The sequence below is a fragment of the Hypanus sabinus genome, chromosome 13 (assembly GCF_030144855.1).
Source record: "Hypanus sabinus isolate sHypSab1 chromosome 13, sHypSab1.hap1, whole genome shotgun sequence".
Classification (NCBI taxonomy): Eukaryota; Metazoa; Chordata; class Chondrichthyes; order Myliobatiformes; family Dasyatidae; genus Hypanus; species Hypanus sabinus.
In genome coordinates, this window is record NC_082718.1 from 87,258,866 (window position 1) to 87,283,873 (window position 25,008).

General features: G+C 38.4%; 1 protein-coding gene across 3 annotated transcripts in view; it reads right to left on the reverse strand.

Annotated features, from left to right (window-relative positions):
- Positions 1-25,008, reverse strand: part of LOC132404077 (ABC transporter B family member 1-like) — a 152,893-nt gene that overhangs the window by 54,398 nt on the left and 73,487 nt on the right. For all 3 annotated transcript variants that reach the window (XM_059988085.1, XM_059988086.1, XM_059988087.1), the window contains exons 15-16: positions 22,469-22,595; positions 14,558-14,691 (exon numbers count right to left, since the gene is read on the reverse strand). In XM_059988085.1, the coding sequence (XP_059844068.1) occupies positions 14,558-14,691; positions 22,469-22,595 (261 nt within the window). The remainder of the gene's footprint in view (positions 1-14,557; positions 14,692-22,468; positions 22,596-25,008) is intronic.

Genomic DNA, 25,008 nt, shown 5'->3' on the forward strand with positions numbered 1-25,008 from the left:
CTACCTTTGAAATAATATATTCCCAGATACTAAGATGTCTGTAACCAACACTGAGAATACCAATGGGACTAATGCAGTGAAATGCATCCTATGCGTTTCACCTTTCGAATGCACGTGCTAAATATTAATATCCACAAATGCACTAACCATTTTGTTCATATCAATGATACAAGCTTATTAGTCATATCCAGGAAATGGTGTAATTTGATCTAAAGCTAAATTAAAATGGTGCAATATTTTTCCACAGTTTGCCCATAAACCAATTTCTTGGTTGAACTGCACTCAACAAAACTGGTATCAACTTAAAATCAACTCAAATTCTGTGGAAAATGGATTAAAGTTTACAAATGAAAACAAAAGTCCAAAACCATACCCCTGAAAATCAAAGCACAAATTTTGGAAATCCCAGAAGGGAAAATTAAGACTGTGCCAGCATTATGCATTAACGGGGAGCTCAATTATCCTATCTAGATCCATTTAACCATCAGTAATTCATTTACAATTAAAATAGTTTGAATTAATTCTCTCCATTGAATCTTCCTCTTTTCAGCAAAGCACTCTGTAAGCAACATGGAAAACATTTGGTGATTAAGATAACACAGAAAATGCTGGAGGAACTCAACAGACCGGGCAGCATCTATGGAAAGAGTACAGTTGATGATTCTGACTGAGACCCTTCAGCAGGTCTGGAAGAAAAAAAAGATGAGTCGAGTTAAGGGGGGGGGGGGAAGAGGGGAGGGAGAAACACAAGGTGATAGTTGAAACTGGGAGGGGGAGGGGTAAAATAAAGAGCTGGGAGGTTGATTGGTGAAAGAGATACAAGGGCTGGAGAAGGGGGAATCTAATAGGAGAGGACAGAAGGTCATGGAAGAAAGAAAAGGTGGGAGGGGGGTAAAGAGCACCAGAGGGAGGTAAGGGGATAAGGTGAGAGAGGGAAAAGGGGATGGGGAATGGTGAAGGGGAGAGGGGTGCCATTACCAGAAATTTAAGAAATTGAAGTTCATGCCATCAGGTTGGATGCTACACAGGTGTCATTCCTCTAACCTGAGTGATTACAATTTTAAGGAACTAGCCTTTGAAACTCCAACAAGACAACCAAGACAACCTCCATTGAGCCACATTTTGTGACAAAACAGTGCATCAAGAAACAAATTCATGGATTAGGAAATTTGCGTGAATTCAAATCTCTAGAGCTCACCAGCTTACTGAATCCACTTTGCCAAATGCTTTCAACAAACTGCATTGTTGCCTTCAATGCCGAGATCTGATTTACTAAATTTGCCATTAAATATGCTGCTGAAATTTATGATTGGTACTTAAAAGAGTGATTACTATCAGTAAAAAAATCAATTAACCTCTCCATCCTAAAAAGGATGCAAAAAAAAAATCCAAATTTCAATGCAGTTAATAGTTATTTTTAAGGATATTAATTGTTCAAACTTATTTTACATTCATCTCTCAGTTGATTTTTTGTGCTATGTCACTGCATTCTTGTCTTTCTTAAACCTTCATCATTGTTGATCAATAATGTTGCCTCCACCATTAACCCAGGCTTTCTCACCCTATCAGCACACCTTAAAGATACACCTCAAAAAATTTCAAAATGAATCTCAACACCCAGATATGCCATGGTCCAGTTAGATCCTTTAAATTTTGTTTGTATTATTTGATATTTGTGTAGAAACTTTTATACCATTATCTAAACCAAAGTTGTTAACTATTTCTCTTACCTTACACCAACATTCTCCAATTTAAATATGAATAATGAATAAAAATGACTCATTTTTATAACTCATTCCTATAAATTTACCATGTTCCCAGTAGGATGGTCAGTTTGCAGAGTAATAGTATACATAATTTCTGTCATTATTGTTAGAATGCAAGATTAAGTTATTACCTGGTACTCCCATCATGATACAGTTGAGCAAAGTTTCTTGTAATTTTTTATATATAAAAATTGTTCATATTATTTTCAGTTTTCTCCATTTTTTTCATAGAAATAAGAATAAAGTGTCATCTAATTTTACATGGTTCATGTATTATTAAAGACTGATAACAGCTTATATATTTTAATGTCTTGCTTATGTATTTGTTATCTCAGATCATAATGCGAATTTTATCAGTAGTAGAATATGGGAGCAGTATTTTATTTTATCCGCCTGTAATCACATTGCATGAAGCATATTGGCTGCATACTCAGACAAAATGCCTGGCTGCAAAAGCAAGGCAAGCCATGGAGTTAAAATGGTCTCCAGTAAGATTACAGAATATCTTTAAATCGCCTTTTTTGAAGCATAGTGCAACAATGATCCTTGAAAAAACATGGTACAAAGCAATGGTTAATGCAACCACCAGAGAGTCAGGCATGAAATCAGCAGCAAGGTATCAATGTCTTGCTGTTCCCACAATCTCATAGCCAAAACATCCCATTCTATAATAAATACCAGTATAATTCCAGAAACCATGAGATCAGCTTTAAAAATGAAATAAAAACTGCTAAGCATTCTGCACCTAAATGTGCCAGCTGATCAAATGATGCATGGTTGTGGCAGAACATTTGCATGTGACTATGAAGTTCTCAAAGCAATACTTAAACAAGAAACAAGTGACAGTTTATATTATGTTGAAATTCTTGTAGAAACATTTACACTATTGTCTAAACTGCAGACGCTTAAACATTTTCTGCTTTCTTACCACCAGCTCCCAGACCAACATTCTCCAGTCTACATATAAATTGTGACTGATTTATTTTCAAGATATTAGCAAAGATTGTGGATAGGAAGGAAAGAAGAGAATGAGCCTTAACATAGGCAGGAAGAGGGATAAGCTCTCTTTAACAACAAAACCAGTCATCCTGTCTGGTTTAGGAAGGCATTCATTCAAGTTACATTTTCAAGGAAATAGACCCCAAAACTGCAATACTTAAATCGATCCAAAGGTTCAAAGTTCAAAGTAAATTTATTATCAAAGTATATGTGTCACCAGCTACAACCCTGAGATTTGTTTTCTTATGAGCATACACAGTAAATCCAAGAAACATAATAGAATCAATGTAAGACCACATCCAACAGGACAGACAAACAACTAATGTGCAAAGGGCAACAAATTCTGCAAATATGAAAGAGAAAAATAAACAAACAAATAAACAAACAGATAAATAAATAAGCAAGCAAGCAATAAATACCAATAACATGAAATAAAGAGTCCCTGCATGGGAGTCTGTAGGTTGTGGGAACAGTTCAGTGATGCAGCGAGTGAAGCTGGGAGAAGTTATCCATGCTGGTTCAGGAGCCTGATGGCTGAGGGATAATAACTGTTCCTGAACCTGATAGTGCAGATCCCGAGGCTCTTGTACCTTCTTCCGAAAGGCAAAAACAAAAAAAGCATGATCTGGGTGGTAGGGGTCCTTGATGATGGATGCAAATCCAAGCCGCTTTTCAGGCAGGAGTTGATAAGTTTCATCATCAACCTCTCAAAATACCTCATTACAGCTGATGTCTGTGGTAAATGGACAATAGTCATTAAGTCAGGTTACCACATTATTCTTGAAGCAGGGGGTACCTCAGATTGCCAAGGCAAGAGGTTAAAGATATCAAGGAACAGTCCAGCCAGTTGCTCAGCACAGGTCTTTAGTACTTGTCCAGGTACACAACATTTTTGTGTTAGTGCTTTTTAAACAAACTCTGACACTTGTGCTGCAGGCAGTACATATTTGACATCTATTGTGAAGCAAGAGTTTTCCAAGCGATACTGTAATCTTATTTAAAAAAAAACAGCTTTCTAAAACAAGTACCAAGGCTATATACAGTGCCTATAACAGGCATTCACCTTCCCCCTCCCCCAGGAAGTTTTCATGTTTTATTGTTTTACCACATTGAATCACAGTGTCTCTTTTGTATCAAAGTGAAAACAAATTTCTACAAATTGCTCTAAATTTAAATAATTGATTGCATAATTATTCACCCCATTCAAGTCAGTATTTAGTAGATGTACCTTTGACAGAAATTACGGGCTTGAAGTCTGTGTGTATAGGTCTCTAACAGCTTTGCAGATCTGGACACTGAAATTTTTCACCATTCTTCTTTACAGAACTGCTCAAGCTCTGTCAGATTGCTTGGGGATCATGAGTGAACAGCCATTTTCAAGTCCAGCAACAAATTCTCAATTGGATTGTGGTCTGGACTCTGACTTGACCACTCCAGGGCATTAACTTTGTTGTTTTTAACCCTTTCCTGTGTAGCCTAGGCTTTATGCTTGGGGTCATTTTTTTGCTGGAAAACAGATCTTCTCCCAAGTCACAAATCTCTTGCAGCCTGCTTCAGGTTTTCCAATAGGATTTTGTTGTATTTTGCTGCAATCATTTTACCCTATACCTTCATAAGCCTTCCAGGGCCTGCTGCAATGAAACATCCCCACAGCACGATGCAGCTACTATCATGCTTCATGGTTTGTATGGTGTGTTTTTGATGATGAAATGCGGTGTTTGACAGACGCCAAACACAGTGTTTAGCCTGATGGTGAAAGTGCTCAATTTTGGTTTTATCAGACCATAGAACCTTCTTCCAGCTGATTTTAGAGTCTCCCACATGCCTTCTAGCAATAGCTGAGATTTCATGTGAGTTTTTTTCCCCCAACAGTGGCTTTCTCTTTGTCACTCTCCTATAAAGCTGCGACAGGTGAAGCACCCGGGCAACATATGTTATATGTGCAGTCCCTTCTATTACAGCCACTGAAGCTTGGAACTCTGCCAGAGTTGTCATACTGGCCTCCTTCACTAGTCCCTTTCTTGCACAGTCACTCAGTTTTTGAGGACTGCCTGCTCTAGGCAGAATTACAGGTGTGCCATGTTCTTTCCATTTCTTGATGATTGACTTATCAGTATACTAAGGGATATTCAGTGACTTGGAAATTTTCTTGTACCCATCTCCTGACTTGTGATTTTCAATAACCTTTTTGTGGAGTTGCTTGAAGAGTTCTTCTGTCTTTATGGTGTAGTTTTTGCCAGGATACTGATTCACTAGCAGTTGGACCTTCCAGATGCAGATATATTTTTACCACAAAACACCTCAACTGCAAATTTAACTAATTATGTGACTTCAAAAACCAATTGGCTGCACCAGTGATGATTTGGTGTGTCATATTAAAAGGGATGAACACTTAAAGCAATTTGTAATTAATCTGGTTTCACTTTGACACAAAAGAGTTTTTTTTCTGTTGATCAGTGTCAAAAAAAATGAAATCTTCTAAAGGGATGAATACTTTTTATAGACACTGTAGAATTACAATTGTAACTAAAATTTCATTTTTTTTATTCTTCTGGAGCTATTTTTTTTCTCCTAAATATCAATGCCTAATTCACAAACCTCACTTTATCATGGGCTTTTTGATTTACATCAGTAAAGGTGATTCTGATTTTAAATAAGCTCTGTTCTGATGATGCACTTGCAGTTTTCTTCACATTGGGTACATTATAACTTTGAACACAAAGTACACTGTAGATGCAACTTCCGCCAACTTCAACAGGACCCCACCACTAAGCACATCTTTCCCTCTCTACCCCTCTCTGCTTTTCACAGAGATCATTTCCTCCGCAACTGCCTGGTCCACACGTCCCTCCCCACAGATCTCCCACCTGATACTTATCCCTGCAAGCGTCTCTACACCTCCTCTCTTACCACCATTCTGGGCTCCAAACAGTCCTTCCAGGTGAAGCAACACTTCACTTGTGAGTCTGTTGGGGTCATCTATTGCATCCGATGCGGCCTCCTCTACATCGGCGAGACCCAGCGTAGATTGGGGGACCGCTTCGTCGTGCACCTCCGTTCCATCCACCACAACAGACAGGATCTCCCGGTTGTCACCCACTTCAACTCTGCTTCACATTCCCATTCGGATATGTCCATACATGGCCTCCTTTACTGCCATGATGAGGCCCAACGCAGGCTGGAGAAGCAACACCACATATACCGTCTGGGTAGTCTCCAGCCCCTTGGCATGAACATCGAATTCTCCAACTTCCGGTAATTTCCTCCCTCTCCCTTCCACCATCCCACTTTCACTCTGCCTCCTCTTCCAGCTGCCTATAGCCTCTCTCATGATTCTGTCTTCTTCTACTACCCATACTGCTTTCCCCTTACATTTCTTCTTCACTTCTCCTGCCTATTCCTTCCTTGCTTCCCTCCCCCACACCTTGATCTTTCCTTGACCTTGGTTTTTCACCTGGCACCTTCCACCCTCCCCCCACCTTCTTTATAGGGCCCCTGCCTCCTCCTCCTTCAGTCCTGACGAAGGGTCTTGGCCCGAAACGTTGACTGCTCATTTCAACGGATGCTGCCCGACCTGCTGAGTTCATCCAGCTTTTGTACATGTTGATTATAACTTTGAACTCAATTTGTACTTACACAATCATTAGCCATAAACTATATGAGAAAACAGGATACCGTCCAACCTGATAAGACGTGTATTGATTTCTCCTTCCGGTGAACAAATTCCGCCCACTCCACTTCCTTTCTTTTCCCTATTCTGACCTTTCACTTCTTACCTGCCTATTACTTCTCCAGATCCCCTCCTCCTTCCCTTTCCCCTATTGTCCACTCTCCTCTCCCATCAGATCATTTCCTGTCCAGCCCTTGACCTATCACCTTCTAGCTAGCCTCTGCCCCCAATCCCCACCAGCTTTTTAAATTCAGGCATCTCACCCCTTCCTTCTCAATCCTGAAGAAGGGTCTCAGCCCAAAAAGTCAACTGTTTTCTCTTTTCCATTGATGCTGCCTGATCTGCTGAGTTCCTCCAGCAGTTTGTATGTTGCTATACATTCTAATCTTCGCTCAACACATCTGCTTCAGCTTTTTCCACTGAAATAATTCAGATTGTTTTCTCGCCTAATCGTTCTTCTATAATTAAATTTAACAAGAATGACCACTAGAGTAAGAAGCTTGCCATGACGTTCTATGTTTTTACTCTGTTTTAGTGTTTCAAATTCTTTTATTAACGTGAATTTGCATTTGACTAATTAGACATTTATATAAATCTGCTTTATGAATTATGAAGCATTGATGACTTGGTGGTAAAAACTGAACATTAACCTTGTTCCCTGCTACTGTACAAATACAATTAAAATGAAAGTTTCCTACTCAGTTTATTGTATGCACCTAACAGCAAGTAATTGATCAGCAACTGTTCTGCTATTAATCATGCATAATTGACAGAAATTTCTACTGAGAGCATAACGAGAAATCTACACAAGTAATCTAACTAAGTAAATGATTCATGAGCTGTAATTAAATGCATCACAAATATGTGTAAATCATACAATTTTCCATGAGTAAAGAAATAACACTAAGACAATTTATAATTTTGAGATATGAACAACCAATGTGCTTTTTGCTGGCCATCTGTTTGTTGGCAGGTAATGATATTTCAGTTTTGCAGAAGTAACACAGCAACATCAAGAGGAAAGCTCTACGATAAGGCCCTTACCCAATATAAAACTGATCCTACAAAACACAAGAAACATTGTCTCACAAAACTACAGCTGTGCTGGAAACTGTTTGGTCACAGAATCTGAACCAATTACACAGCTGTTGACAGTTCCTCAGTTGTCAAATAGCATCTATAAGCAAATGAAATTCGGAACCATACAATAGAATTGTAAGACAACAATAAAGGAACAGTGTGATGGCTTGACACTAAATCATTATTATTAGAAAAGTGGGGGTAGTAATTTAGTCCCAGACTCAGTAAACTTGCAAGTATGGTCTCCACAAAGTCACTGTTCTACAATTTTCAAATATTTCTCAGATATTGTTCCCCTAATCAGATTCATCAATTGTTCCTACTCAGTCTCAAGATTTGACTCCTTTTCTCAAATGCGTCATTTGATTACAATGCTGAGAGCTGAGCAACCATTCCATGTTGCAATACTTTCATCATCAAAAATATAAATTATCACCCAATAAAACAACTTGCATAGCCAGCCAGTTGTGAAGTGGCATCAGCACCAGACTTCAAGGTGAATGGTCCTGAGTTCAAACCCAGCCGGCTCTTTGCACACTTTCCATCCATGCTGGGTTGCTGTTGGAGTCAGCAACTTGGCCTCATAAAAAAAAGTCAAATGCTATAGAAATGGCATATACATCAATGTGCCAAAAGGAGTGAAAACAAAAACAATAAAGCAACTTGCATGGCGAACATTTAATCTACAGATCAACTATGTGAGTACTCGTGCCTAAGCAGCATTTTGCCAGTAAAACTTTGGTGCAACATGACTGAAATTGTAGAAATGGAAACCAGCCCCCCACACTCTCAGTCATGATGCAGGGTCTCAACTTGAAACATGAATCACCTCTCGACCTACACAGATGCTGCCTGACTAACCAAGTTCCCCCAGCAGTTGATTTTTTTCTCCAGATTACTTATCTGCAACCTCTTGCCTCTTTTTAGCAAAGAGCTTTTGTTATTTTACTCTCCCCACCAATAGATTTACAATGGCATAAATTGGAAGTCTTGTATACAATAGCAAATGCAAAGATAAATAATCAATATGAATTCAAAGAGTGTTTTCAAATAAAAACATTCAACTCAATTGGAGGCCTCATTATAAATGCAAGATTTGATTTTCTTTGTACTCTACCAGAGTACTATAATTTTAACATATCCACAGTAAGAATTAACTAGTGAGATAATAAAAAAAAGACTCCAAGTGAGTGACCATAAAAGATGAGGATTATATATTATCCTAGTAACTGGTTTATACATGAAAACATTAATAAACGTGGTGTTTAGTGAGGTACCTAAATCTACTTACTGTGCACAATTATTTTGTACTCAGCCTATATTTAAAATAAAGGTGTTTTTTTTATAATTTAGCTGAAGGCTCTATGCAATCTATGATCTACATTTGTGTTATCTACTAAAGAAAGAAATTTAATTAGGTTTTTGCTTCTGGGCTCTTTTTGTTCATTTAAAGCAGTCACTACTTGAATTCATGCAGCTGATTCCAATTAAACATGTAATTGAAAATGTGCCTGCATATTTATTAACAAGATTGGTTTTGCAAACTGTATCCTATTCCATTATCATTTAACAGTTACAACTTTGTCATTAATTTATTAATGACTAGTTAATGCAAATATACTAAGGTTTACATCCTTTCTTTCAAGTTGCTCTGTAAATACATCTTCATTTCTGCACCACAGCATACTTAACACCTAGTTCTCTCTGGAGTATACCCCTGACAAACATAATTGAAAACATGAGTAATTCTCACAAGAATATCCAACTGCAAAAAGGCGTTAATGGAGAAGGTCATGCCTCACTGAAAACACTAGTTAATGCCACAGAAATAGAAAGCAGCACAATAAAACAGTAATACTATTTCTACATCACTCTGATTTCAAGGCGAGAGATTCTACCCATCACCATGACTTCCTCCAGTTAAGATGTTAGGAAAATGATACTGTGGGAATTCATTCAATATTGTTCTACCAACAGCTGGATACTCAGCCATGAACCTCTCTTCTGCACATGACAGATTAACCTATGGCCAGCAGCTGGCCTAACCAAAACTGGAAGCTGACAATATGAACACAGCTCCCTGCCTAAGAGCATCTTCATCACAGAAAATGCAGAGGTGACCCAAAAAGCACCTTTAAAAATGTAAAATAAATTGATATGGAGGAAAAAGATATAAGAATTGAATGAAAGTTTTGTTACTGCAGTCAATATGAATATGGATGCATTCAAAATTGTAAACTTTAGACTATGACAAATTAACCTATTCTGGTTCACCTTTGGACGATGGAGGAAATGGGAATGCACAGGGAAAACCAATGCATTCCACGGAGAGCACATACAGACTCCTTACAGAGGATGCCAGATTGAACTCTAAACTCCGATGCCCTGAGCTCTAACTGCTTCGCTACTGTGGCACCCAAGTACATCAGAGATAGAACAATACAAGAGTTCCAGGTTCATGAGACAGAAATAATCTCAACTTGAGAAAATATATCTGTTTTCATTATACATTATGCCCATATTACAAGTTCATGCTTAACAGCCAGTGCTACCATTCCTTCCAGATGTCAAATTGACATTTAGCATCAAACACATGTAAAAAATTTTCAGTACATTTCAAAATCTGCAGATCCTAATCACTTTACTTTAAAAACTAAGCATCTGGAAATAATTGTATAAGGACATAGGAATTAGTAAACACGATCATTTTATAAATAGCAGCATTTATCTTAGCAGCAATGACAATTAGCAACTGATTCCAAAGGGGCACATTAGCAAAGGTTACATAATCAAGTTAACACAAGTTTAAACAAGAGATGGCTATTCAGCCTCTTGAGCCTACTCTACTATTTAATATTATGGCCAACCTACTATTTTTGCACTCCGTCCTGCACCATTCCCAAGTCTCATCATTCCTTCAATAGCCAAAATCTATACATTTGTCTTAAATATCCTGTATGCACAATTCCAAGCGCTGTTTCACAAGAGCTATATGAAATTTCACCAGGGTATCTTTACACTCAACTCAAATCTTATTCCAAAAATGGCCAACATACCATTTGGCTTCCTGAATAATTGCTGCAGCTAAATATTAACTTCTATGATTCCTTTACAAGAACACCAAGGTCATTTTGAAAGTCACCACCTTTTAATTCCCCACTATTTACAGTGCTATTTTCATACATGCTTTGTCCCTTCTAGGACTCTGACTAGCAATATTTTGCTACATTGCATGTCCTTTCGCCAGTTTTTTAAGCTTTCCTCTCAAAATCCTGTTCCCAGAATTGTATCTAAAGCCCTATCAATAGCCCTATATATTGCTCCTGGGAGACATTTATAAAATTCAGGTAAATTTATTATCACAGTACACATGTCACCATATATAAACCTGAAGGTTCATTTTCTTATACGCAGACTCAAAAAGTCCAATAACCATAATAAGATCAATGAAAGACAACCACAGTGCAAAAGACAAACTGCACAAATACAAAAAAAAGGAAGAATAAATATTTAGAACATGAGATGAAGAATCCTTGAAAGAGTGTCCATAGATTGTGGGAACAGTTCAGTGATGGGGCAAGTGAAGTTACCCCCTTTGGTTCAAGAGCCCAATGGTTGAGGGGTAGTAACTCTTCCTGGCTCTGGACATATTCAAACTCATTCATTACCACTATTAATTCTACACTGAATCATGAAGTCTTCCCATCAATAATGAACTTTGAGAGCTCAGAAAGTCATCACTAACATTACAAGAAATACTAATAACAATATTTCAAATTCACTGACAGACAGAAGACATGGGACTGTGTTTAAAAATAAATACTGGCAAGCTATTTACCATTAAAAATAAAGAATTCTCTACCTGCAGTGGGAAATGACAATTCCAAAATAAATGTATCATTCAGACAGCTAGTCAAGTTGAAATGGCAACACAATAGGCTACAGATGGAAATTGGAGGAAAAAAAACAAAATGCTGCAAGAACTCAAAGGTCAAGCAGCATCTATGGAGGCACAGAGTTAGACATTGTTCTGAGTCAAGATCCATTATCAAAAAAGTTAAACCAACTAAATAGTTTGGTTAAAAATGTTAATTCAAGCTATCATCGAACTAACCAATGATATTCATCTGGTTTCAATAGTTTCTTGAAATGGCAATCGTCTTGCAGTATTGATTTCAAATCATCTCTCACATTATAATAGAATCTCTCTAAATTTTCAAGAAAGAATTAAAAAGGAAGGTTACAGTTAATTTAAGATTTCATTCTTTAGTCAATTCTCCACAAAAAGCAGTGCTGATGAGCCAACAACTTCCCTCTTTGGGCAAAGGTAATATTGTTTTATAATTAATGGCAAATATTATCACCTCATAGTAACATTATAGCATTCTATTGTGCTAAATATTCCAACACCTAATTTTTTTTAAAAAAAGAGACATGCATTTGAGTTACATTTTAGGAAATGAGCCACTTGTTAAAGTTGGCCTTTGATCATCTAAGGCCCACGTGAGATTTTTCTATTATTACGGAGCAACTTTTGAATTTTATTTTCCTTTAAAGTATCTCAAAACAAAGAATTAGTCATGCAATCTTATTTTGAAACAAATCTGGCAAACGAACTGATATCCACACTTTGCTTACTAATGACCTGACCTAGATATGAGGACCCCCCCCCCCCCCCACACACACACATTGCTCAGTGTTGTCCATGGATTTTGTATTCTAGTTGTCTACGTGATATGCAAGTCGGTATTTGCCAGGACAGTACAATATGGACAGTACAACAAGCTGTTGCCCATGCAGCAGGCTCTCCCTCCATGCAGCTGATGAATCCAAAGGAATTGCAGAGACCGGTTCAGTTTGGCACCATTGGCATCACAAGAGTTGCCAGTCAGCATTGAACTCCAGGTAGAACTGCCTTAGGGACTCCAGATCCTGATATTTTCCCCCTCAGGGTTTACTCCCGAGGCCATCCCCATGAGTAAGTATAACTACAAGGCAGCAGGAGTTTGAGATCAGAGTTTTCCTTCTCCTACATGAGCTGCCAGCCACAGCTGATGAGCCTCATCTGCCAGGAACAACTGGTTTTAAGGTATCAGTTATCCACCTTTGCCCATTCTCCTGTCAGTAGAAACTGTTCTGTCAGGCTCTGTGGCTTAAGTCACACATGAAGGCCAGGAGATGGTTGTCAGAGGCTATTTGAGACACACACCATTGGAAGTATTTAATACACAGTGGGACCTTGTCCCCACTACATCCCTTAGCTATAATAACCTTAACGCTGACTTAAATAATAAATTTGACTTAAATTTTTAGAGATATGGAAAAATATTCCTTGGCCCAATTTTCTATGATAAAAATCAAAAGTGAGACAAATGAAAGATTTATCCAGATAGGTAGGCTAATTTTAAAGGTGGGCACTGGTTCTTTTTGTAGAGAAAAGTACACTACAACTTTTGGCCTTTCTGATGAATGCTGAGTCACTGAATTCTTTCAGACAAAAAAACTGACTTGTTTCTGGCTGAATAAGATACTTTCTCACACAGTGGTAAGTTACTGGATTCCATTAGTAAAGGTCAGAGTCATCGCCTGGGCTAGTTTTGATGGCTTGAGGGAGGAGAGTTGGAATTTTCCAAATTAATTTCCCATCCTTCCTCAACTGGTCTGGGCTTTATATGACTTGTTTCCCCTGCTCTTGGGTTTTTGGCTGGAGTGGTAATATATTGATTAGGATGGAGAAGGCACTGCAGTCATATGGGACAAGCTGGATAGATCAGTGAATGATTTTCCTCATTCACAATGTTACATATGTGTGAAAATCTCCAATAAACACAAGCCCCTAATGGCAAAACAAGCTCAAACATACCTGAGTTTGTAATTCTTCTTTCATAACTAACAGCTGTTTCAACTATACAGCCTCTGTAGATATCATCTTCAGTACACAAATTGTGTAAAATTATATGGTGAGCCCAGAACACAAACATCACTTTAGAAGTAATCTAACAAATCTATTGCTGTTTTTCTGGTGGATGATCCTTTTCTTTATTACAAGCATTTCCAAAATGAGGATGGAAACAAATATGTGAAAAACCAATAAAGGACTCTTATTATGTCAAATCAGTTTTCGCTAGTTTTAGCTACTTTAAATTGATATCATCAACCACTTGTCCTTAAAATTGCTGTTCCTGATGTTATCTCCAATGAGGCCTTTCCTAGTCCATTTCAAATATCAGCTTTGTACTATTGAAGGTAATTTGTTCTGTTCATTCACCCATTTCTTCTGAACTTCACTGCATGCTATCTTTGTCATCTTTCCTGGATTTATTGTAAGTACATAAAGTGCTGATGGTCTCAAGATCTTTAATAGCTCAGCAAGGCTCTCTATCATCTCCAGTCTAAACAAACTCAACTTCCCACAGCCCTTAGATGCAATATTGCTGGCTATTTTAAAACATTTGTATTAATCAACATTTCATTAAAATCCATATTTCATTTTTATTGTTTCCTTTCTACTCCCTTGCAAACTTGCTAATGGAGTGGAACAGCTTATGGCAAAGAGAATTCACAGCTCAAGGCTGGTCAAGCCAAAAGAGGAATTAATATATCAATGTCAGGAGTTACAGAATTTGAACAAACCTTTTTAAACCTGCTTAAGCTGAAAAAAAAAAGCTTAAATGAAGAATTATAGCCTTAAACTTCTCAGTTACAGCAATGATCAAAACTAAAAATTTCACTTAGCTGTAAATCAGATAATGAAATCAGTGGATTTTATTTTATTTCACATTTTAAGGACTATCCGTATCCAAAGGTTCTATCTGCCTTGAAAAAACTTGTCAGAAAAAAATGTTAAAACAAGAAGAGATAGTTCTGCTCTCTATTGTAATGCTTTCCATCTTGGAAAATCAAAACTCATAGGAATCAGCTGGAGTTACCACAAACTTTATAATTGTAGATTTCATAATGTTTCAGATCATTTCTATGTTTCCCCAAACTCTGTAGGTTACTACATCATAATTGAACCACAACACCATTTGTAATATCGTACCTCTTCCATATTCGCCTCTCTTCCATATGTGATGTTTTTCTTAATAGACGTTGCAAACAATGTAGGCTCCTGACTAACAACTGAAATCTTCTGCCGAAACCACTGAGGATCCAAATTTTGCAGATCATATTTTCCTAATCAAAGAATGCATAAAATTATACACAAGTTTATTATTCTATGTAGTAAAGCTCCAAATCAACAAAATTACCGCAAGCATTCCAAAATAACAAATGCACATAGAAAGCAGTGGCTTTTTTCTTAATCCCCATATTTATACCCAAAAATGATGATTCATAATGATTTCCTTCTATTACCATGATCATGATGTTCAATTTTTTATGACTCAACCTCATTTGAGAATGACAGTGTTCATATCTCCAGATACCTGCTTAAAGCAAAACTAGCGCACAAGCCACAAACGAGAAGTGAAGTAAATTTGGCTATTATATTCCCTTTTACAGCAGAAGCCAACTGTAGCACTCTGGCTGCGAGCCAAATTGAGCTCCACTAATTCATCACAAAATTGAAGTGGAGGTGAGCACTTCTTGCCAACATCATCAATTTTATTGATGTAGAAATACTCCAGTTCCAACAAAAGATCATGAACTTAGGACATTCACCCTGAAGCATACACAAAATGCTGGGAGGAACTCAGCAGGCCAGGCAGAATATATGGAAAACAGTGCAGTCGACATTTCAGGCCGAAACTCTTCAGCAGGACTGGAGAGAAAAAAGCTGAGGATTAGATTTAAAAGATTTAGAGGAGAAAGAAACACAAGGTGTTAGGTGAAACCTGAAGGGGGAGGGATAAAGTAAAGAGCTGGGAAGCTGATTGGTGAAAGAGACAGAGACCATGGAAGAAAGAAAAAGGAGGAGCACCAGAGGGAAGCGATGGGCAGGCAAGGAGATAAGAAAGGGAAAAGCAGATGGGAAATGGTGACGGGAGGATGGTGGGGGGGGGGGGCACAACTGTAAGTCTGACAAATCAAGTTTATGCCATCAGTTTGGAGGCTACCGAAATGTAATATAAGGTGTTGTGTGGCCCTCATCATGACAGTGGAGGAGGCCATGGATGAACATATCGGAATGGGAATGGGGAGTGGAATTAAAATGGGTGACCACTGGGAGATCCAGCCTTTTCTGGCAGATGAGTGTAAGAGCTTGGCGAAGCAGTCTCCCAATCTACATCGGGTCTCAACGATATATAAGAGGTCATACCGGGAGCACTGAACACAGTACATAACCTCAACAGACTCACAGGCGAAGTGTAGCCTTACCTGGAAGGACTGTTCAGGGCCCTGAATGATAGCGACAGAGGATGTACAGAGGCAGGTGTAGCACTTGATCTGCTTGTGAGGGTGCATGTCAGGAGGGAGATCAGTGGGGAGGGATCAATGAACATAGGGAGCAATCCCCGCGGAAAGCAGAAAGCTGGGGGGAGGGTAGGGGAGGGAAATATGTGCTTGGTGGTGGAATCCAGTTAGAGGTGGCAGAAGTGTCAGAATTATGTGCTGGACACTGAGGCTGGTGTAGTGGTAGGTGAGAACAAGAGGAACCCTATCACTGGTAGGGTGGTGGGAGGATGGGGTAAGAGCAGACATGCATGAAAAGAGATGCGGTCGAGGGAAGCGTTGATGATGGAAGAAGGGAAGCCCCTTTCTTTGAAAAAGGAGGACATCTCCTTTGTTCTAGAATATAAAGCCTCACCCTGAAAGCAGATGCGGCAGAGTGGAGGAATTGAGAAAAAGAGATGGTGTTTTTTTTAAAACAAGTAACAGTATGGGACCACTTTCTGCTTTCCGCAGGGACTGCTCTCTACACAGCTCCCTTGTCCATTTGTCCTTCACCACTGATCTCCCTACTGGCACTTATCCTTGCAAGTGGAACAAGTGGTACACCTCCTCCATCACTACTATTTAAGGCCTTAAACAGACCTTCCAGGTGAGGCGACACTTCTCCAGAAAGTCTGTTAGGGTTATATACTGTGTTTGGTGCTCCCATTATGGCCTCCTGTATATCGGTGAGACCTGACATAGATTGGGAGACCGCCTCGCTGAGCACCAATGCTCCACCCAGCAGAAAAAGTGGAATCTCCCAGTGGCCACCCATTTTAATTCCACTTCCCATTCTGACATGCCCATCAATGGCCTCCTCCACTGTCATAATTGGCCACACTTAGGTTGGAGGAACAAGACGTTATATTCCGTTTGGGTAGCCTCCAACCTGATGGCATGAACATCGATTTCTCAAGCTTCCGGTAATGTCCCCCCCACCCCATCTCCTTCACCATTTCCCAACTCCTTTTCCCCCTCTTACCTTATTTCCTTGCCCACCCATCCCCACCCTGTGGTGCTTCCCCCCCACCTCCTTTTTCTTTCTTCCATAGCCTTCTGTCTTTTTTTACCAATCAACTTCCTAGCTCTTTACTTCATCCCTCCCCCTCGAAGTTCCACCTATCACTTTGTGTTTCTCTCGCCCCTCCCCCACTTTTAAAATCTACTCCTCAGCAGTTTTTCTCCAGTCCAGCTGGAGGGTTTCAGCCCGAAATGTCGACTGTACTCTTTTCCATAGATGCTGCCTGGCCTGCTGAGTTCCTCCAGAATTTTGTGCTTGGACTTCCAACATCTGCAGTTTTTCTCTTGTTTCTGATCGGACATTCACCCTGTTTGCTTTTTCCATTAGCTGCTGTTAATCTACTAAATACTTTATCCAATTGCTTTGACTGAAGTAAATTGTATCCAAAATTATGCTTGTTCAAAAGCATTTCTTCTCAGGTTCTTGATGAAACTCATCAGCACAGCAGCAGACAAACCAGTACAATTGTGCAGAGCAATTTTAAAAGTTAGCTTTACAAATATTCCTCAAAATACTTAAGTGATATCTTGAAACAGATTGAATACATATGGTTGCCACACAGAATAAACACTTTTAATCAATGTCAATCCACTATGCCCGGATGACTTGATTTTAAAAATACAGACAGGTATTTTGGGGTACAGAACTCATTTAATAAACTGGAAAACTTTCAAATGCTCTTGAAGTGTTGGCTCCAAGACAATCAGCTCAAATGTTCAAAAGCAACTGACAAGAAGACGAGTGCAATCAGCTTTAACTCCCATTGGTAACGAACAGATCCTGTGGCAAGACCCAACTTTTAGCATTAAGCCAATTAAATTAGTGCAAATGATTACAGAAACACTAGCTAGGCTGAAAAGAATTTCTGCTCAAAATGTTGTGACCTTTCTCAGCAGATTACATCGACTCTGGGGACACATTATGAAGAACTGGTACAACAGAATCAAACAGAAATATATCCTAATTATATCTACAGTACAGCGGTGATTAACTGGCTTTAGTGGGAAGCCCACTAAAGTAACTGAAACCGGAGGATAATATTTCACTTAGTACTTAAGATCCAATTGAAAATAGACTAGTTGTTGAAAGACACATATTAAAATTGAAAAACTCTTTATGCAGTAAAGCTCATCAACACCTCCACCCACTAACTCCACCAGTACTTGATTATTTCCTGTCAGTCATCTTATGTACATGCTAATATCACTTTAAGGACATACAATCAATGCATACAAACTATTTTGTTTATTTATATTGTGGTTTGAATCTAGCTTAAGCCAAAATACACACGAGACCTTCATTAATATTAGCCTATGATATGATTCATATGATATCAGTGTTCTATACCATCATTCCCTCAGCACTAATCAACAAACTTCAAAACTTGAGCTTTTGTAAGCCCCTCTGCAACCTGATCCTTGACTTCCTCATCGGGAGACTACAGTTATTGACAATCAACATAGGCACAGCTCAAGGCTGCGTGTTTAGCCCACTGCCCTACTCTCTCTACACTTATAACTCTGCAGCTAAGCGCAGCTCAAACATCATTTATAGATTCACTGATGACAAGATTTGTTGGCAGAATCTCAAATGGTGATGAGGAGGCATAGAGGAAGGAGATAGATTGGTTGGTTGAGTGGTGTCACAGCAATAATCTTGCACTCCACATTGGTAAGGCATTGGAAAGGTAAGTTGGGAGAACATACACAAGTCCCCATCAAAGGGTCAGCAGTGGAAAGGGGGGCATCAACATCTCAGAGGATCTATCTTAAGTCCAACAGATTGAAGAAGGCCTGCCAGCAGCTATATTTCATTAAGAAGCTGAGGAAAGAGGAGTCAATTGTTGATGAAGAAAGGTGGGCAGAGCTGTCAGAATCCTAATGTCAAGAGACCCCAGAACCTGAGACTGCTTCACAGCCTCGATTCTCCTGCCAAGCAGTGTCCCACCCCAAATCTCTGTCAGTAAAGACATTATCCCACAAGAGCAAAAAGTCCTTCACAGCAATGTATTTGGGACAATTTAAAATATATTATACTGTGGATATCTATATAATAGTTATATAGTATACTGTGTGTACACTACATATGCATATAAGCCGTGCATTCTATATTGAGCTGGAGTTTACAACTAAGCAGGAAAAGGAGTGTACTGCACTAATATTTCAGTAATGTTTGAATAACATTGCAAATATTTTCTTTGATTAAGTATTCTTTATTGTTTACATAATTCATTACGGGCTGTATGTGCAAGTACCTGAATGACATATGTTATTACACTACCATGTCATACGTGTAATACTCACTGAAGTAAAATGAAGAAGAGAAAACGAGTCCTGGCTCCCGTGTTTTTCCTTCTATTAGTTTCTAAAGTTACAAAACATAGCATCTAGGGCCAGAAGGCACAACCTCAGAACAGAAGGACGTCCCTTTACAACAGAGATGAGGAAGAATTTCTTCAGCTAAAGGGTGGTGAATCTGGAATTCACTGCCACAGATTGCTATGGAGACAAGTCACTGGAGATATTTAAAGCAGGGTGCCTTGAAGGGCAAGGGCATGAAAGGCTCTGGGGAGAAGGTAGGAGAATGGATTTAAAAGTGGAAATAAATTAGCCATTATCAAACAGCAGAACTGACTCAATGGGCCGAATGACCTAATTTGCTCTTATGTCTTATGGTCCAGATTCTTTCCCTCTGCCATCAGATTTCTGGACATGAAATTATGAACACTACCTCACTAATTTGCTCTTTTTTCACTATTTATTTTTATATATTTCTTATTCATAATTTATAGTAACGTTGTATATATTGCACCGTACTGCTGCTGCAAAACTACAAATTTCATGACATACGCTAGTGATAATAACCTTGTTTCTATTCTTACTGTGATATGATCTGATGCAAAGTTAAATTCCAAAGATTTTATTTAATTTGCAGATAACTGCGAGTAGAAATAAAAGTCTTTAAAATAAAAAGAGGTGCTGTACTCTTAAAATTTTCTGCAGATGCTGGAAATCCAAAGCAACATACACAAAATGCTGGAGGAACTCAGCTCAGTAAGCCAGGCAGCATCCATGGTCCTGAACAAAGGTGTCAGCCCTAAAAATAGACTGTTTGTTCATTTCCACAGATGTTTCCTGACCTGCTGAGTGTCATTTTGAGTGTGTTGCTTTAATATTTATTCTAAAAAAATTTTAATAGTTGAATGACAGAAAATATCTGCAAAGTTAGGAAAGCAGGAATAATAAAAGAATAAGTGACTTAAATTTTATCCCAAAGCCAATAGTTTACATATTCTCTCAAATGCCATATGTTATTATTGCATAATTACACACTCCAAACATCTTATCCTGTGGTGACTGGAAGAGATACAAGATACGATTAAGTGAAGCAACTAAATTGTAGAAAACTGTCATCCTTCTACCTTTCTTCTCCCTACACTTGAAAGTCACTTGTAAAGAGCACATTCTTAATTTGGAATTTGAACAAGAATGCAGATGTGTTAAAATCTACTAGTGGCATGTAGACAAATGTTCTCACACAAAGTGTGAAAATGCTTTCTTTAAAAAAATAGAAATGTCATTAAAGGAGACTGGGGAAAGTAGAGACTGCAGATTGTTTTAATAGTCATTCCAGAATGTGAAAAAGCCTACGTTTTCCAGCTTGTAACAAAGCTACCATGGCGACACAAGATATTGATAAACATTGAATAAACAGCACAGTAACTCTGAAGGTTGGGTTGTTAGACTAAGGAAAAGTAAGGTTACATTTGCAAGGTCAAAAGTGGCTCTGGAGCACAGTACATCAAGGAGGCACAAACTTCAAGTTTTCAATGTAGTCATTGTTATGTTAGATTTGTATTCTCAACTCTTAGTTCCTTAATTTTAAGTGAGATCATGTGTGAGTGGATGGAAGAGAGAAACCAGTGAATGTACTCTCCAGATTTGCACAATGCAAACTTATAAGCAAAATGGCTTGGATTTATTTTCCAGGTCTCTCAGTCAAATGCTGGTACGAAAGTCTCCCAATTATCACACTGAATTCACTTAGCTGGTTTAGTGACACACCACACTGTATTTAGAGTAAATGAACATTAGTTTTGAAAGAGGATACTCATCACAAGACAAATGAATAAGACTCTTTTGTAAAGAATGTAATACAATACAAAAACAAATTGTTGGAAGAAAGACATCTTAAATAACAAAGCCTCTTCTAGCTTAAGCTAAAATGAGTGTCTCATTATAAATTTCATTGAACTAAACTTCTTGGAGCTACAATATTAAATAGTGCACCCATATCATGAGGATTAATTCAGTGCACAATGCATCAGGGCAGTAGCTGACATTTCAGCCACTCCAATATGCCCCCAGCATTCATTGAGCTAATGTCTTTATTTTGATCTAACTCCATATACATATTGCTTTTACCCTAAATTCCTAATTACATTTGGTTCATAAAAATCAGGTTCAAAGTTAACATTTAACCTAGCATCTGCTAACATTTGCAGAACAGGATTTGAGATTTCTGCGACCCTCTGCAGAACCCAAGATTTCCTTTTGAGTTAAAGTGGTTTCTCACAATCGGAGCAACTGGGAATTTCAATCACACCACCCATCAACCTTTTCAGTTCCAGGGTAGAAAATTCTTACTTCTGTCCCCATCTTCACATAATTTAGGTCTCAGAATCCAGGCGTCTTTCTGGCAAATCTGAATCCAATTCTTCCAAAGTTAGCATCTCTTTGCTTACATGTAATGGTCAGAACCTCCCTTTTTTTTAATATTTGGAGCACAATATCAAAACACTAAATTCCAACCCTCAAGATGTAAATGCCAGAATCCTTTCTACTTTTGTTCAAAAAACTGATGTTCCAGATATTTTAGTATTCTCTGCTTATGGGTTCTCAAGACACTCCACTGCTTCCAGCTTTTCAATTTTGAAAATACTTTGTTCTTTCCTTTGTAGATCAAAAGTTCATGACCTCACATTTAAAATTATTGAAAACCAGCTCCAAAATACAGTGGACCTCTAACGGCAAACTGCATGTGGTAGGGAATGCTGGTCTATATTTCACCATAAAAGCAAACATTGGTCGTCCAGACTTTGATTATTGCAATATTTTCTGATAAATCAAGTTTTGGCAGAATTCTCTAACTTTGAACGTCTATTGTTGAAGATCCTCTAGGACCATGATCTTTACATTTTCTGTTGTCTAATACAGCTTTCTCCATACTTGAAAGAAAAATCAGCATAGTACAACAAACAGTATAACTATATTTTAGAAAACAAAAATGTTGGAAATTCTCAGGTAAACAGGTACCATTGGCAGAGAAACATTAGCTCTGTAGAACTTGGCTTTCAGTATAACCAGTGATTAATCCTCCATTATTAGCAGATCTTTTGCAAAAATATTCAATCATGGAGAATATTTAGTTCCTTTCATTGGTTTGCCATAAAATGTTAATTAGATTCAGCTTGTCAATTTAAACATTTGTGGCAAAAAGATGCATACAATTGAGTAATCTGGTCTTCTGCCAAGAAAAAGTACATAAATATCATACCAAGTAATATTCTTCCAGAGTCTGGGTCATAGAATCGCTCAATCAGGTTGACTATTGTTGATTTTCCTCCACCCGATGGACCAACCAGTGCAACCATGTTACCCGGTTCAATTTCAAATGTCATTTCCTACAAAGAGGATGTTTCCATTCATCACAGAGACATTAAGAATAACATTGGTGACAAAAAGATTTAGTTATATTAGTCAGATACTAACACTGCAAAGCTTTCCGATTCAGCAGAACCACACATATAACTCATATGTATTGTGGCAAATTATAAGATACAATTATTTAACCACTCTCCATTAGAACATCCTTAAACAAGTTATGTGTAAATGCTGTGTTATTGGATGGGGTGGAGAGAAGTGTAGTAATAGAAATGGTAATTGTTTCTTTTACTTATGCAGCACCTCTGCCTTGCACCAGAGCAGTCAGACAGCAGTTTTCTAACAACAGAACTTTCGGGCCTGAGTTGAAATGATCAAATAATTCAATAGAATGTAGACTACCCTAAGATGGTTATGACGAAAACTGCTGGACTGCTGCAAAAACTCAACTGCTATATTAATGAACTCAGAGTGGTGTACCAGTGTAGACTGTCTAACACTAATACCAATGATAGTGGCATAAGTGCAATAAACACAAATCCATATTCAGAGATTTTGCATCTCTCAGTTAAATCTAGACCAAAGAATAAATAAATCTGGATTTCATTGCTTTTGATGATAACAAAAACTCTTAACATAGTATGTGTTTATATTATATGCCTATACCAATGTGCAAATGTCCCTAAACAGAAGAAACAGAATAGCCCCAATATTTTAATTCAGTAGAAATCACAACGGTTATAGCAAATAAAGACAACATTTTGTCTGTCACATCAAGGCAATCCAGCTAACCTGGCTTTCCCCACTTTCTATTCACTTCTAGTAACCCCTATTTCTATTTCTATTTTTCACTTTCTAGTAACCCCTTTCATTCCCAGGGTCATTCTTGTGAACATCCTCTGGACACACTCCAATGCAGCACATCCTTTCTGAGGTAAGGGGCCCTGAACTGCTCACAATTACTCCAAATGTGGCCTGATGAATGCCTTAAAGTCTTGTTAAATGTGATAATGGGAACAATTAAGGGAGAGGGGATTACACATCCTCAGTCCTATCCAATCTTGGAGAGATTTAAAACTATACATTGTACTTTATAACATTTTTCCTAATTCCTCCTGCCAAAAGGTAACATTTTGTATTTTCCTGGCACTCATCTGCCAGGTGAAAACCCATCAGTCTGCCTTCATCTCCATTATCCTCCTCAAGGTTTTTTCTTGTATTTTATTTTGTGATATTTTGTGTTTTTAAAAACCTGGGAGTTCTGCTCTGAATGGTCAAGTTCAAGTCATGTACATTTTCCTTCAGTTCAGAAGCAACCTTTGACTATCACTGTTTCCTATCACTAAGATTATTGGATCCAAGCAGATGCTGTTCCTTTTATCCCACCGACTTCAGTCTTGACGACAATCCTATAATCCACCCCTTTAGCCATGTTTTACTGATTAATCCACATGCTTGCCAGTTCTGTCCTTAATCATTATTTCTAAGATTTTCGCCATCAATATTGATGGGTTAAAAGTCTTCATTCTTTTTTGAACAGGGATTAAAATCAGCAATTTCACAATTCTCAGGATTATGGCCACTTTTTCCCTCAGCAACCAAGGATACATCCTCTTGGACCACTACATCAGACTTCCAGCATCCACATTTTAACTATGTGACGTCTATTCAGTACCTCTGCTTCCTTGAGTAGATTTGTTTCGTTAGTTCTAGTCAGTCCCTTCTCTCATCTTCCAACCTTTCGATTTTTGTGAACTTATACAATATTTCAATATTCACTTTGATGTTTGCTATCAGTCATTTCTCATACAGTCAAGAATGTTAAGTTTCAGGCTCCCAGGAGAGAACATCTCAAGCTTGTCCTGGCCTAACCACATTGAAGCTACAGCCACTAATGCTCATCAGTGTCTCTATTTTCTCAGGCAAGAAAATAAATTTAGCATCACCCCCTCTGACTCTCACCAATTTTTACTGTTGCACCATAGAAAGCATCCTATCTGGATGCACCACAGCTTGGTACAGCAAGGTATATGCTTGGCCCACGACCCCAAGAAACTACAGAGAGCTGTGGACACAGCTCAGAAACTAGCCAACACGCCACAAACTCCGTCTACACTTCCTACTGTTTGAGTAAAGCAGCCAGCATAATCCAAAATGCCACACACCCAAGCGTTCTCTCTTCTCACACCGCACCCGCCACCCCCCCCCCCCCAGCCCCCATCAATCCTGGTGCCTGAAACCATGTGCTACCAGGATTAAGGATAGCTTCTATCCCACTGTTATAGGACTACTGTAAGTTTTCCCTAGTATGGCAAGATGTATTCAGCCTCACTATCTAATTCATTGTGACCAAGCACCTTACTTCTAGCTGCACTGCATTTTCTCATTACTGTAACACTTTACTTTATATTCTGTTGCTGTTCTACCATCCAC